General features: G+C 38.6%; 2 protein-coding genes across 10 annotated transcripts in view; one reads left to right on the top strand and one right to left on the bottom strand.

The window, feature by feature from the left end:
• LOC122540791 (sodium-dependent lysophosphatidylcholine symporter 1-like) overlaps positions 1-15542 on the bottom strand; it is an 80937-nt gene that overhangs the window by 335 nt on the left and 65060 nt on the right. For 5 of the 9 annotated variants that reach the window (XM_043677015.2, XM_043677025.2, XM_043677008.2 and 2 more), the window contains 7 exons: positions 15434-15524; positions 13310-13431; positions 10813-10896; positions 8693-8776; positions 7672-7784; positions 1354-1497; positions 280-456 (listed from right to left, as the gene is read on the bottom strand). In XM_043677015.2, the coding sequence (XP_043532950.2) occupies positions 280-456; positions 1354-1497; positions 7672-7784; positions 8693-8776; positions 10813-10896; positions 13310-13431; positions 15434-15524 (815 nt within the window). Of the gene's footprint in view, positions 1-275; positions 457-1353; positions 1498-7671; positions 7785-8692; positions 8777-10812; positions 10897-13309; positions 13432-14511; positions 14567-15433; positions 15525-15542 lie in introns of those variants that run through there. The other 4 variants (XM_087977447.1, XM_087977481.1, XM_087977453.1 and 1 more) reach the window with 4 other exon arrangements.
• wdcp (WD repeat and coiled coil containing) overlaps positions 1-15542 on the top strand; it is a 98609-nt gene that overhangs the window by 66648 nt on the left and 16419 nt on the right. The window contains exon 5 of the transcript XR_015752361.1: positions 968-1106. The gene's annotated coding sequence lies outside the window, so the exon portion shown is untranslated. The remainder of the gene's footprint in view (positions 1-967; positions 1107-15542) is intronic.

The following is a 15542-nucleotide window of genomic DNA, read 5'->3' as shown; positions in this document are numbered from 1 at the left end:
AATAGCAATTCAAGTTAAATAAAACAAAATCACATTGTATTTTTTAAAACATAGTATTTGCATTTACCAAATATTTGAAGAATATGTAATGATTTTTTTCCAGATATGCCATATGCAAGTTCAGTATTATAATTTTATTTAGAATACATCCCTGAGATTCCTTCAGCTACTCCTAAAAATGAATTTCTAACTCTGAGCAGAGCTGTTTGCCCATTGGGCTGTACTGTTTCTTTGATTTGAGCAAACATTACTGAAGTCCGTTATTCAAGAAATATCTACCTTAGCTCTTCGAGTGCCAGTTCATTTCTCATTCGGATGTCTTCTGTTATTGGATAAAACCGGAATATTATTAACCCAATAATAATCAGTCCCACAGGCAAAGCTGCCACTAGTAGTTTTAGGGTGAAAGCCACAGACTGGGGCTGGACACATGCTCCAGTTTTATAGCCTGCAAAACTAGGACACAAACATCATGAAACTTTATTTCTGACACCTACTCCATCTGTTTATTTCTTATGCTATCTTATCCCCTAGATTTTATGATCTTACAGTTCTAATTACAGGTAATTTGTACTGTTCGTATTGTGTAAAAGTTCTAACACTAGTTAGATGGATGAAGTTACAGTCAAAACAACCATTAAGTCTCAAGACAGAATAATCTACGTGATTTAGTTCCAGTCAACTATAAATTGAACTAGAATCCCAGGTAATGTAACAGTACATGAAGTTTCCTACATTGCTCAAGTTTTACAAAAAACCATAAGGATGTTGACTTCCTGCATCTCCTAACAATTAGTTTCTGAGTGAGACTTTAACATGTGCCTGTCTTTTCAATCATTTTACATGGTATATCATTGGATTGACAATAAGATGTAGGGACAAAAATAGAATCTGCCCTGCCATTCAAAGAAATCATGGTTGATCTAATAATTCGTCAGTTCCATTCTCGTGCCTTTTCCTCTTACAGATTAATCATTTGTCTAACTCAGGAGCTAAGGAGAACAACTGAGATGATTATCAAGCAACTACTGTCAAGAGGATGTCTAGGCTGGCCTGTATGTCAGTGATGCTGGAAAGAGATTCTGAGGAAGTGGAATTCAGATATGGTGAGTGACAGAAAGTTAAGAGTTTCATTCTTCATCCAAACATGCTAAACCTGATTCTTGACTATTTAAAGTTGAATGTGACACTCATTTATACTGACACATAAGCACAATACACAAAATCTCTTTTTAAAAGAGTGTGTTCCCTTTAAGCAGGTGGCACTATTCCATATCATTACTTAGTAAGATAATGCAATTGTTTTAAGGAAAGAAATCATGTAAGTTTAGCAAATGTGTTTGAGTCACTTACTGAAGGCTAAGTGCAGACAATCCCATAGAAACTCCATTAGCCAACTTGGTGAAGAAGACATAGAATGAGCAGAATATGGTTTCCAGTCCCTTTATTTGTGGTTTTTCAAGTCTAAAAGCATCAATAACATCAGGCAGCATAGACCTGTAATGAGAAATAAACAGGTCTAAGTTGATGAAGTCTATAAAGTCACCTCTGATGTATATAATGTCAGGAATGCTAAACAGAATCTTAGAACTTATCTTTCTAGTGTAGATGCCAACTGTCGTAAATAATTTTTCGATAATGTCATGACTGCAGCGCCAATAAAATTCACAAGGTGATCATGCTGTTTCAGATCCCACCTGGCAGGATTGCTGTGTGTGAAACAGACCCAAGATTTTGCTCTAGTTCAGATAGAAACAAGTCCTAACTGACCTTGGTAATACAGCAACTTAAAAATTGCTTTAGTGATCATTTTCTGGGAAGGATTCCTGTTGTTTTTGTTAAGGAATCATAATCAACTTGGTGTGAGAATGTATCTGCTCATCTCATCCTGTGAAGCAATCAGGCAGTGCATTTGGAAAGTGTCTTCAGAGAAGCCTTGGCAGGTACCTGAGGTGCATCATGTTGATGATGTACAATGTTGACAATATATGACAGGAGATGTAGGGAGTCAGTGTGGATGGGGAGTATGTCAGGTGGGTGGCTTTGGCTGTGATGATTCTTGAGTGTTGGTGGAGCTACACTCATCCAGGTGAGTTTTCCACCATACTCGAATTTCATTGTAGACACAGGGACTAGAAGGAAGAAACCTAATCAGACATTTGTAGAATTTACAATGGAAAAGGAAATGCTGTAAGATCAGTTGATTAGAAAAAAGCTGAAGAAGAAAAATGAGAATGTTAGGGAAATTATAACCATGGCAAAAATCAGAAAAAGTCTTCCAGCAAATTTAAAAGCCTTAATGGCAATGGCTATCACAAGGGGACATAGCTTTAAATTGAGGGGGTGATAGATATAGGACAGATGTCAGAGGTAGTTTCTTTACTCTTTTAAAAACTAATTTTTAAAAACTAGAGAAACAGCAGTTCTGACACAGATATATGATACTCTGACACAGACAATTACAGATCCTCAATGGAGAAAGAGAAATTTTGCAGATGGAAGAGTTACTAGTTTTAAAGAAACAGACTGAAGGATTCTAAAGTCATAATGAAGCAAGGTTAAAACCAAAAAGTTTCAAGTCAAAAAAATTAACATACAATTGAAATAAGACAACATATCAAAGCCAAATGCTGCAAGGTAGATTGCAGTTATAGGAATGCCTAAGGAATCTTCAGAAAAGGTAAAAGGAAATAAGTATTAATACTCCAGCAGAAGAGCAAAAGAAGATGTTTCCTTAGAATGTAAATGGAAGGGAGCAATAGCTCAGGTGATTCATGAAGGTTCTGATTCAAATATTGACAAAGGAGAATCAGACCATTAGAAGTCCTAAATATTTTATCTCAAAAGTGAGATATTTCTTTGTGATTTAAATCATGAAGGTAAACCAATCAAGATATTGAGAGATACAAATGCTGGCTGGTGATGCTATTTGCCTCCAGAGGTGTTAATGAAGGAGAAAATATTATTTGGATGTACACATGGAGGTTACAAACCAATCTCACTATACAGACTTGGATTAAAGAGTTACTCAGTAAATGGAGAAGTTGTAATGGGAGAAGTGAAACAAATCCAACAGAATAAATTGATTTCATTTCAGACATGACAGGACAGTTTCAAGAATACTGGCTTCACTATAGGTGGTAGAACAAACAGGTGGAGGCAAAAGAAACTGGAATGTTGCAGGATGAACATATTAGATTTTTAGGTTAATGTCCAGGTTGGGTTTGTCCTTTTGTTTGGACAGGACATATTTTGCTTATTAGATGTCAGCATTGTAACTATATTGCTACAGAGGCAAAGTTAGTTTTAGAGCACACACCTTCATCACTACAGCTGGAATATTGTCAGCACCCAACATCCTTGCAGTTTTCAGTATCTTTGACATTTCATATGCCAGAATGAAGTTGGAGTCCTCAGAAGGTGATCGAACTAGATCACCTCACTCAGCACTTCTGTTCGAATTGTTTCAAATACGTCAACTTTGTGCTTTGCAATTAAGTTCTAGTCTCCAACATTATTCAAGATGGGTTGTTTATGCAACAGGTTCCTCCTCTAGCAATTGTTTAAGTTCTCATTATCATTCATGAGTGGATCTGATAGAGGTTAGATCAGATCCATTGGTTGTGGGTTTGCTTTGCTCTGTTCGTAGCAAGCTGCATCTGCTATTTAACATTACTGTAGTTTTGTGTTGTTGCTTTCCCAGGCTGGCATTTGATATTGCACCTGGCATGCACTCCAACATGCTCATTCATCCAGAGTTGACTGTGTGGTTTGATGTTAATGGTAGGTTGAGGGATATGATGGGACATGGCGTCACAGATTCTGGTTGAGTATAATTCTGCTGCTGTCGACAGCTCACAACCCCTCATAGATGTCCAGTTCTGGGCTGCCAGAACTGTTCTGAATTCATGCCATTTAGCATAATGGTATTTGAAATATAACACTGCAGGATGTCCCTGTGTAAAGATGGGACTTTCTCCTCCGATGATCACTTCTACTAACAATGTCATGGACAAATGGATCTGTAAGCAGTAGATTAGTGAGGACAAGGTAAAATAGATTTCTTCCTTTGTTGTTTCTCTTACCATCTGCCTCAGGCTCAGTCCGTCAGGTATGTCCTTCAGATCTTGGACAGGTATGTCCTTCAGATCTTGGACAGCTTGGTCAATTGTGGTGTTACCAAGCTGTTCTTGGTCATGGACGTGGAATTGCCTCACCCAGATGACATTCTGTGCTGTTTGTACCCTGGTGTTTTTTTGAAATGGTGTTCTAAATTGAGGAATAGTGATCATCAGTTGAGAGAGGTGGGATGTGATGATCAGCATGAGGTTTCCTTGCTTATGTTTGACCAAATGCAGTGAGAGTTCACTGGGTCTAAAATTAATGCTGAGAACTCCAAAGGTCACTCCCTCATGACTGTACAGCCCACTGTGCAACCTGGTAGGGCCTGTTGTGTCAGTAAGAAACAATAAACACAGGCACAGAAATGAGGATTCGGTGAACTTGACTATATATGGCCATGGGGCAGATCTCCCAATTTTGGCACAGACTCCCTGATGTTAGTGAAAAGGCATCTGCAGGGTAGAATGGGCTGGGTTTGTCTTTATCCTGTCCTGTGTATAGTTTGTAGTCTATCCAGGGACAGCACGATGGATCTGTCACAGTGCCAGGGATCTGAGTTCGATTCCAACATCAGGCAACTGTATGTATGGAGTTTGCACATTCTCACCGTGTCATGCACGGATTTCCTCTGGATGCTCCAATTTCCTCCCACAGTCCAAAGACATGCAGGTTAGGTGAATTGGCCATGCTAAATTGTCCATAGTGATCAGGGATGTGTTAGTTATGTGCATCAGTCTGGCCTAAATGTGAGAGTAATAGGGAAATGGGTTTGGGTAGGTTACTCTTCAGAGGGTCTGCGTGGATTTGTTGGGCTGAAGGGCCTGTTTCCACACTGTAGAGATTCTATGATACTCACATTAGACTTTTCCATAGTATTTTAAAGCTATTTGTTGCAGCTTAGAATCTATGCAAGACATTTTAATGAAGTAAAGCATTCATGTAGCTTTCTGATAATATGCAGATTTTCTGGAATAGATGCAGAAGGAGGGATCTCTCTAAGTGATGCTTTCCGCCTAATTCTTCCTTTCTCTGTTCCCCACCAAGAGCTCCCTCAATATCAGAAAAGCTGCAGGCTTTCATTGGCCAGAATCCAAAACTCCACACTAATCCTCCCTCCCCCAAGATTTGCAGTGTGTCAAGGGTAAAACAGCACCAGTGCCAAAGAAATATTCAATTCAGCTGACATTGAGTTATTGAGCAGGATCAGTGCATGCGTGCACAAGTGCTCATAGCACCTGTTCCACAGGAGCACATTAATGACCCACTGAAATAATGAGGGGTTTTAAAAAATAACTAAATTAACATTATGAAAAGTTCAGGCTTACAAATTTCCAGGGTGTCTGCTTCATGAAAGCTGTAGAGTTTAATCCCCACCAGCCTTAGACCAGAGCAGACAGACCTTCCCAAATGTATGGCTGAGGTAGTCGCAGCAAGTGACATCTGTCTCAAACTACATGAAGATTGGCACCTCTCCAATTTGATGGTAGAGGGCAGGTCTTCTTCTGTTCCTCTGCTCTCAGTACACCAGCTGGAAGATTTTGACAGGGTAATCAATCACTTCTGAAGTACATGTTACCTTTTCCTAATGACATTTTTGTTACCATCAGTTGCACTGAGATCACCTCTCAGCTGGCATGTGCTGCTGAGCCCTCTGGAGGGCTTAAAGGGTCAAAAGTCTGCAGGGAACGAGAAACGCTGCAAGACGCACACTTTTGACACAGGAGAAGGAGTGAATCCACGAAAAATGATCGGAAAGAAAAGACAGGAGTAAATTCCACAGAAATAAGTCAAAGAACTGTAGATGCTGGAGATCTGAAACAAAAAATGAAATCGCTGGAGAAGGTCATCAGGTCTGGCAGCATCTGTGGGAAGAAAGCAGAGTTATTGCTTTGAGTCTGGTAACTCTACTTAAGAACATTCTGATAAAGAGTTAACTTGAAAAGCAGAAGAAAGCAGAGTTATTGCTTTGAGTCTGGTAACTCTACTTAAGAACATTCTGATAAGGAGTTAACTTGAAAAGTTAACTCTGCTTTCTTCCGACAGATGCTGAAAGACCTGCTGAGTTTCTCCAGCAATTTCTGGTTTTGTTTGAATAAATTCCTCATCTTTCCAGATTGGAAATTTATAGTCAAGGCAATTAAAGCCTTCTTTACAAACAGATCAAAATAAATTACCATATTTGGGTAAAATCTATTACAGTGAAATAACTCACTCATGTTGGTATGAGACATAGAAAAAAAGTTATCATAATTAATTCTGTACGAAAAGAAGTTCTGCAGAGAAGTACATTAATCAAAAGGCAATAACTTTGTGATTTACAGAATGGTAATGGCTCAATGGGCCGAATGGCCTACTTCTATAATTTCCTATAATGGAGACTTCATATTTAGTCATTTTTATAGGTGTCCTTGAAGGATTGTGAATACCTGGAATCACTTTTTAAAGAGATTGATGAAAGGACTTTGTTAACTAGCCATTTCTAGGTAGTCAAATCTCCTGTAATATAGACAAGCAGGAGGTTAGAAGATCACAGAAAGCCAGGCAGCGTCAGGAGGTGCAGAAATCAACCTTTATGGGAATGAACACTTCTTCAGGACTCTTGTGATAGTTGTTTATTTACTGAAGAACCCCCATTGCTTTATGACTGTCGAGCTGCAGTTCACTATTTGGAAATTATTTGGAATATATAGTGACCAGTCAGCCAAAGTGAAGATGCTCCAAGGTCAGGTCTTGCGTTTCTGAAAAATGTCCTTGTGAATCCAGTGTGAAAATCATTGCCCTCTTGAAGAGAGTTAAAAGTCACACAACACCAGGTTATAGTCCAACAGGTTTATTTGGAATCACTAGCTTTTAGAGCGTTGCTCCTTCATCACCTGTTGGATTATAACCTGGTGTTGTCTGATTTTTAACTTTGTACACCCCAGTCCAATACCGCCTTCCTCCATATCATTTCTTGAAGAGAAACTGGAAGACCTTTCAATACTGCTTTTCCAAAGCAAATTGCAGGTTGCTAAGATCCCAGCAACACCTGGTGGTTATTTTTCTTGGCACCCATTCATGCCAGAGATGGTGCATGTACAGAACGAGCTGCCAGGGGAGGTGGTACGAATACAATATTTAAAAAACATCCAGATAGGTACATGAAAAGGGAGGATTAAGAGGGATGTGGGCCAAATGCTGGTAAATGGGACAAGATTAATTAAGGATATCTGGTCGGCACGAAGGAGTTGGACCGAAGGGTCTGTTTCCGTGCTGTAAACTCTGTGATTTTATAATTTTCCTTGTTTTTTTTAAGAGATTTGATTGATAGCTATTTTTGTTCTAACTTCAATACAATGAAGGCATATAATTGGCAATATCAGGAACTAAGTTAAACAATAAAATTTATGTTGTCACCTGTAGAGTAATGAGATCAGAGAGAGAGAGAAAGTGCACTCCTCCTGTCTCAGTTGTAATATGTCTTGGATTTGAGGGTGTGAATGGTAATGGTACAATATCAACTATTGGATGTATAAATTCAAAGCAAGGAAATAAGTCAATGTCACTTACCATGGTAACAGAAAAAATGAAGCAAAACTCAGACCAGAGGAAGCTCCTGCCACATAGGCCACAATTAGATTGTTTGGAAGTGAAGCCATCAAGAATAAAAATGGAATTAACCACTATAAACAGAGAAAAGTACAACAAAATAAAACAGAAATCTGTAATTTGTTTTAGGATCCAACTTCTAGTTTTTAATACACAGTAAGTTAATAGTGTTGCTTCTCTGTGTCTTTTAGTGCTCAAGAACTTTTTCATACCTTTAATGCATTCCGGGCAAAATAGAGAACAGCAGGCCCTGTAGTTTCCTCAACTGAAGGAGGATATTTGCTGCACGCTTCATCATGAGCAGCAGCTTACACAGCACAGAAAGTTTGTATATCCATACGACAGTGGTCACTTCTCTCTGTGAATGCTAAAGTCTAAGTTTTCATGTACACTGATTCAACGTTGGCAGCCTCAATGCCTTCCTCAATTGAATTTTGCACCCAATTGTACATGGAACAGACATCAAGCAGATCCAGTGTCATATCCACTACTGGGCCCAAGACCAGTATCCTCCGTGCCCAATGGTATTTTAGCCCTTAATGGATTAAGTGAACAAAACCACCAAATTACAGAACGACCATGAAAGTCGCAATTTCAATCCTTGGTTAACACCTGAAATATTTGATCTCATCCAGGTTGATCATCTGGGCACTTGTCTGCTGTTCCTCTCTGCCATCTATTGGATGCACAGGGGGTCACGTCATTGGGACACAGTTTCCCATTCCCATTCGTATATACTATATTGTTACCTGTTGATGCTCACCAGTTAGGCGAGGAACTGAGCCATAACCTAGCCTGAGAACTGCCAACAGCACAGAATGAAACTGAGTTGAAATCTATACAAATGCTGCTCCCCCCATAGGTAATGGGGATGCTGTATTTTTATGGATAGTATTCCTTCAATGAGGAATTAGTACACTTCAATAAAGGAAATCAATATCCCGAAGTACAAAGTTGATATGGAAAAAAAATCGATACGTACAATAGTACCCAAGTAAACAGCAATTTTCTTTCCAAACCTTTGCAGAAAAAACTGCCAAAAGGGAACAATCATCACAGCAGTTACCTGTAATGGGAAACAAAATGATTGACTTGATCAATCCAGATCTAACGACAGTCTGTTATTTGAGATACATGAATAAAGCACTCCACAATAAAATCTACAATTCAGAAAAATATTGTTTGCAGAAACTACTAATTGTGTTTTCAATTTTATATTTAACCAAAAACTTTCAACATCATAAATATTCAGAATACTGTGTATTCACTAAATGAATTATCTCACTGTAATTGTCATTTATAACCTTTAAGTTCCTTTGTCTACAAATTGGTAGACCAACTAGTAAAATTAGATCACAGAGGATTCAGGGTGAGCTTGCCAATTGGATATAAACTTGGCTTTATGCTGGGAGACAGAGGGTGGTGGTAAATGGTTTTTCTCAGACAGGAGTTCTGTGACCAATGGTGTTCCACAGGGATCAGATTAGATTAGATTAGATTAGATTAGATTACAGTGTGGAAACAGGCCCTTTGGCCCAACAAGTCCACACCGACCCGCCGAAGCGAAACCCACCCATACCCCTACATTTACCCCTTACCTAACACTATGGGCAATTCAGTATGGCCAATTCACCTGACCCTGCACATCTTTTGGACTGTGGGAGGAAACCGGAGCACCCGGAGGAAACCCACGCAGACACGGGGAAAACGTGCAAACTCCACACAGTCAGTCGCCTGAGGCGGGAATTGAACCCGGGTCTCTGGCGCTGTGAGGCAGCAGTGCTAACCACTGTGCCACCGTGCCGCCCACAAGTATTGAGTCTACTTTTGTTTGTCATTTATATAAATGATTTGGCTGACAATATAGGAGGTATGGTTAGCAAATTTGCAGATGACACCAACATTGGTAGTGGGTGGACAGTGAAAAAGGCTATCTAAGATTACAAAGAGATCTTGATCAATTGAGTCAATGGGTTGACAAGTGGCAGATGGAGTTTAATTTGGATAAATGTGAGGTATTGCATTTTGGTAAAACAAACAATGGAATAACTTATACAATTAATAGTAGTGCCCTGGGCAAAGTTGAAGAACAGAGAGACCTAGGGGTTCTTTGAAATTACGTCACAGGTAGACAGGCCATTGACAAAGCAATTAGCATACGCCTTCATAGGTCAAGCCTGGGATGTTATGTTGAGGTTGTACAGGAAATTGGTGAGACTTCTTCTGGAGTACTGTGTGCAGTTCTGGTCCCCCTGGTATATGAAACTGGAGAGGATTCAGGAAAGATTTACTAGGATGTTGCCAGGTATGGAAAGTTTGAATTATAAACATAGGCTGTGTCAGCTGTGACTTATTTCACTGGGGCATAGGAGGTTGAGGAGTGACCTTGTAGAGATTTATAAAGTCATAAGGAGCATAGATAAATTAAATAGCAAAGGTCTTTTCCATAAGGTGTGGGAGTTCAAAACCAGGGGGCATATTTTTAAAGTGAGAAGAGAACAATTTAAAAAGGACATGAGGGGCAACTTTTTTTACACAGAGTGTGGTTAGTGTGTGGAATGAACTGCTAGAGGAACTAGTGTATGCAAGTACAACCACAACATTTAAAAAACATTTGGATAAGTACATGAATAGGAATGGTTTAGCTGGACATGGGCCAAATGCAGGCAGGTGTGACTAGTTTAGTTTGGGAACTTGGTTGGCGTGGACTAGTTGAGGTGGAGACCAAAGGGTCTATTTCCATGCTGTGTGACTCTATGACTCTATGAAAATACTCAGTATGGTATAAACTTCACAATTCTCACTACAATACCACCAGTTTCAAAGACGTTTGCTATACTACTATCAATTTCAAAATTTTCATGTCTGAGACTGTAGTTCTGCCAAATTCCATGATCACGCTTCATCATGTCCTGAGTCAGCTTTCTATTAATGATTAATTCCAAATACAGACAAAACCTAGATTCTGACTAAAATGTTTTGGGATTGAATTTTTTTTATTGCATTGCTACTTCAATAAATACCTTCATCTTCAAACATGTGACAGCGCTAAGTGTACGTGTTCACATGGAAAGGAAAACAAAATGTTAAAAATAAACATACCAGAATTACAAGTACGATGTTTTGATAATGGTATTGAAGATTAGCAGCATAAGTGCAAAACAGAGCAAAGTTCCCTTCTAAAACCTGGGTGTGAGAAAATAAATCTATTATAATAAACACTGGATCTGTTCATACAGAGATTCATCTTGTTCATTAGTTAATAGCTATACAAAAAATCATCAAAACTAAAAATATTAAAATGAGCGTAATTAAAAAATCTACACAGATGTTGGAGTTAAAAGTGAACTGATGGCAATCACCATTCAGTGTCCTGACACTATTGCACAAAACACTGCACTTTTGCACCACCATTTACAATAATTAGAAATCCATTTGGGTACAATCTCCACAGGGACTTTGGAGCCTACGTGATCTGGGAAAGCAACAATGTATTTCCTTCACCAGTCAAACTGAGGAATGGATAAGGAGTCTTGCAGGACCACTTACATTTGAAAGGACAAACCCCGTAACATTTTCCAACAGGTCCAGTGTGTATCTAACGAATAAGTGATTGTAATTTCTCTCTGTGAGGTACCAATATAGTGAAGCTTCTGAAGGAGTAGGTTGACTGATAGCAACTTCCTGATTTTCACACTTAACTGCTTAACAACACAAGAAATAGGAGCAGGATATGGTCCATCAAGCCAATTATGGCTGAGCTGGGACTTCAATTCCGTATTCCTGCTTATTGTTCATTTTATTAGATTCCCTGAGAGGTAAAACAAAATCCATCTCAGCCTGAAATGTATCTAATGATTGAAATTCTACTACCCTTTGGCATGGAGAATTGTACAGATTTCCAACTCCTTGAGTGAACTAATTTCTTGCGATCTCAGTCCTAAATGATCAGCCATTTATGCTGAGTCTGTGCCTCATGTTTTAAATTCCCCAACCAATGGAAACAGTCTCTCAGTATCTACCCTATCAAGCTTCTTCACAAATCTTGCATGTCTCAAGAAGGTCACCTCTCATTCTTCTAACCTCCAGAAAACATTGTCTCGCATCAGAGGACAACACCCTCATTCCAGGGACCAGCCTCATGAGCATTTGCTATAAATGCAAGTATACCCTTTCATAAATGTGGAGACCAAGGCTGCAAGCACACAGTATTTTAGATGTGCTCTCACCAAAACTCTGCACAAATATAGTAAGACTTCTCAATTTTCATACTATCAGTTTTGAAGAAGGGTTACTGGACTTGACTTTAACTCTGCTTTCTCTCCATAGAGACTTCCAGACCTGCTAAGGTTCTCTATTTTTCTTTCAAATCTTCAGCAATTTCAGAGATCTGCTTTATAATACTTTCACTCCAGTGCAGTAACATAGTGATTATATTATGGGAGCAGTAATCCAGAGGCCTGCTCTTTTGACTGGTGATGCTTAAGTTCAAATCCTGCAGTTGTGAATTTTAAATTCAATTAATTCAAAAATCTGATTAAAAAAAAGTATCTGGTATGGACCAGGCCAGACCCCCTCAAAATATTTTAAGAAAGTAGCCCAGACACTAATTTTATTTTTTAAAAGGCAGATGTAACATGGATATTCCCAGAGTGATGCAGCTGGTGAAACCACTCTGCTTTACGCAAAACAGAGTTTATTTACATACTATGGTTGAAACATGAACAAAAGGAAACAGAATTTAGAATAACTTAATTTGAAAACTCAACTGACTTAAAATCGCAACTTAACAAAGCTGTTCCAATTCCCGCAACATCCCATAAACACACCTCTTGGCAAAAGGTAAATTCAAACACAGGTTCTTACAGGCAGGAGAGGTTTCAGGGACAAAGTTCAGGCAAGACCTCTGCTGGAGCATGGAACCTCTTTTCACTGCTTTTCTAGGTGGCTGAGTGCCTGCTAAAACCGATGAAGGGTTTGTGCCCAAAACGTTGACTCTCCTGTCCCTCGGGTGCTGCCTGATCTGCTGTGCTTTTTCAGCGCCACACATTTCGACTGGTAAAACTAAACCAAACTACAGAAAACCTGAACTGGGAGAACTGGCCACTCCACTCTCATTGTGCAACTGTTTTTTTTAACAAAAAACCTTAAGGCCTCCCCTGACTGTTGTCTGTTAGCCATTTCAGCACCTCTTGAAAATACCAAGGACAACATAACCCTGTTAAACAGTCAGCATTGTCACATATCCATAATGAATACATGAGACAAAGAAACCCATCAGTAGGAAATCTGCCATCCTAGTTCAGTCTGGGTCAGTGCAGATGCACAACAATGCAATTAACTTTTAAACTCCCTTTGAACAATCCTAGCAAGTCACTAAGTTCTGTAGATTCCTTTGAAGGGACAATTAGCAATGACTAATAAATGGGGACTAATAAGTGAGTCCTCAACACTCACACCCTGAGAATTAATTTGTGAAATGCTACAGTTATTTTTACATTCCCACACTATCCATTGCAAAGTGTAAAATCCAGAGACTCCTTACACTTTTAATGTGTCAGAACAGTATGAAACATCTTTAAATGCTTGGGAGGATTACCTTAATAGCCATGGATATGAAGAGGAAAGATGCCGTCAGCTTCAAGTAAGGGCTGTATCTCAACACAAGTTTGGTTCCTTTCAGAAAAGGAATTGGTTTTTCTGACTTCTTAGTATAGGGGTCTAACCAAGAAAATGGAACATCAAACTATTTACCATTTGCATTTCATTAAACAGATTGTTTAACAGATTAACTAGTAAGTGAAACAAAATACCCATTAAAAGATAACATTATGTTGATTGAGCAGACTTCAAATTGGATTGGATGGTATGGCATTCAGAATAATGTTTAAGGATAAAGGCTACATGAAACTGACATTATTAAAATAAATAAATATGCGTCTTTTGTCCTCTTTCAATGTCCTTGTGTTTTTATCAATCATTAATTTAAATCTTCAAAATAGTTCAGGAACAAAATGCATTTCGAAACATTGTTCAGAAATATCAAGAAATGTGATATAAATGCAAGTCCTTGGGGCTAATTTTAATTTATCTGACACAGCAAGAAACTGTCAGAATACAATTGTTCACTCATTTCCTCCTGCGATGAAATTTATCACGCTGACTCGTACAATCCTGTCAGTTTCTCATCCGACAAGTTAAGTTCAGGTTACCCCTTTAATGTTTATCCTTCTCCCTTGTAGGAATTTATTTCCCATTCCAATTTAACCTTGTTTTCTTTGCACCACTCAAGAATTCTTCCTTTACTACTGTTTCTGAGCAAAAGCTGAGATTTCAGAACCAGATCGAATGCTCAACAGCAGGAAGAGGCCACATGGCTTCAAACCATTCAGTAAGTTCACAGTTCATCTGGTTGTGATCTTAAAACCACTCGCCCCAATCACTTTTGGTTTCCATGTCAATAAAAAATCTACCCAACTCCACCTTGAATAAATCCTTCCAGGAGTTTAACCAATTGCAAGTGTCTGGAGGACATCATAGATTCAACTTCCTCCCTCTTTTCCAAACAATTAATCTGTTGGCGTTTTGGCCCGAAGTCACTTGCAGCAATGGAAAAAATATTTCAATTTCCAGTGTCAGGTTTAACTCCTCAAATTCCATTAATGAGCCACATACATGATCTATAGTTTTTATGGTGCTCTTTACCTTAGTAGATTTTTTGGCTGCCTTTTAAAGGAACAACTTGCATTTACATAGCACCTCAAAGTACTATGTAATTTTCATTTTGACTGATTTATTTACCTTTTACTCGCGTTACTGATATTGATGAGAATACCAGAGGGTCCCTTATGTCACACTGTGTCAAGGAAATTAACAGGCCTCAGATTAACACCTTCCTTGAAGGACTGTGTGGTAATAATGCAGCATTCTCTCAGTTCTGTACCAACACATTAGCCTAGAGCAAGTTCTCTAGACTGGAACATGAATACATATCCTTTCGAGACAGGGCCAGAGTGCAACAGCTGAAGCGTAAAGGCATTTAAATTTCCTATGAACTTTGAATTTGGATATGGATCTGTTTCACCTTATAGGAATATCTACACTATTCTATTGAATTTCTGTTTGCATATGTCCAATATTCATCCATTGTCCTGCTTGTGTACTGCCTCAAAACTGCTGAGAATGTGAAATAAAACAGAGAATTAAATGAAAATATTTGTAAACAGAAAGAGTAAATTTGCATTTGAGATGTCAGTCCATCGTCAGCACAATGTTGTACAATTCTAGGATTATCAATTTGTACTCATTGAAATGTCACTGCTTTTCTCCGTTATCTAATCAGTTATTAAAATAAATGGGAAGAAATTGCTTCAAGAACATCCTATTTATAGCTTAGCAAAGGACGTGCATTATTAAAGCTCTGAATTTAGATATTTCAAGTTGCCATAATTAACTTGTCATGGGAGGCTATTCTGTAAATTTCTAGGACTGCATAGGAGAATGTATGTAACCATTGATTATGTTTTGTCCCATAATCAAAATAATGAGCTGCAGCAGATATCTCAAAGCATGCTACTTCAGGAACCCCAGTTGCTGAAAAAGCTCCATCTTGAGGCAATAATGCATATTTACAAAGCATCCTCATTTGAAACTAAATTATTAGTGTGCTTCAAAAAACTTTTTGCTATGGGAATGTACTCCATATGTGCGGTAAGATACTCACCATCTCTCTCTCTTACACCAACCAACAGAATAATCATACAAAAGAGATAAATACTGCCTACAGCACCACTCGCAATTATGTATAACTCCCTCTGTAAAAGGAGAGATGG

Source organism: Chiloscyllium plagiosum, unplaced genomic scaffold, assembly GCF_037043375.1.
Source record: "Chiloscyllium plagiosum isolate Xiang-an unplaced genomic scaffold, Cpla_swu_hap1 HiC_scaffold_3, whole genome shotgun sequence".
NCBI classification, from domain to species: domain Eukaryota; kingdom Metazoa; phylum Chordata; class Chondrichthyes; order Orectolobiformes; family Hemiscylliidae; genus Chiloscyllium; species Chiloscyllium plagiosum.
This window is presented reverse-complemented; position numbering and strand designations above follow the sequence as displayed.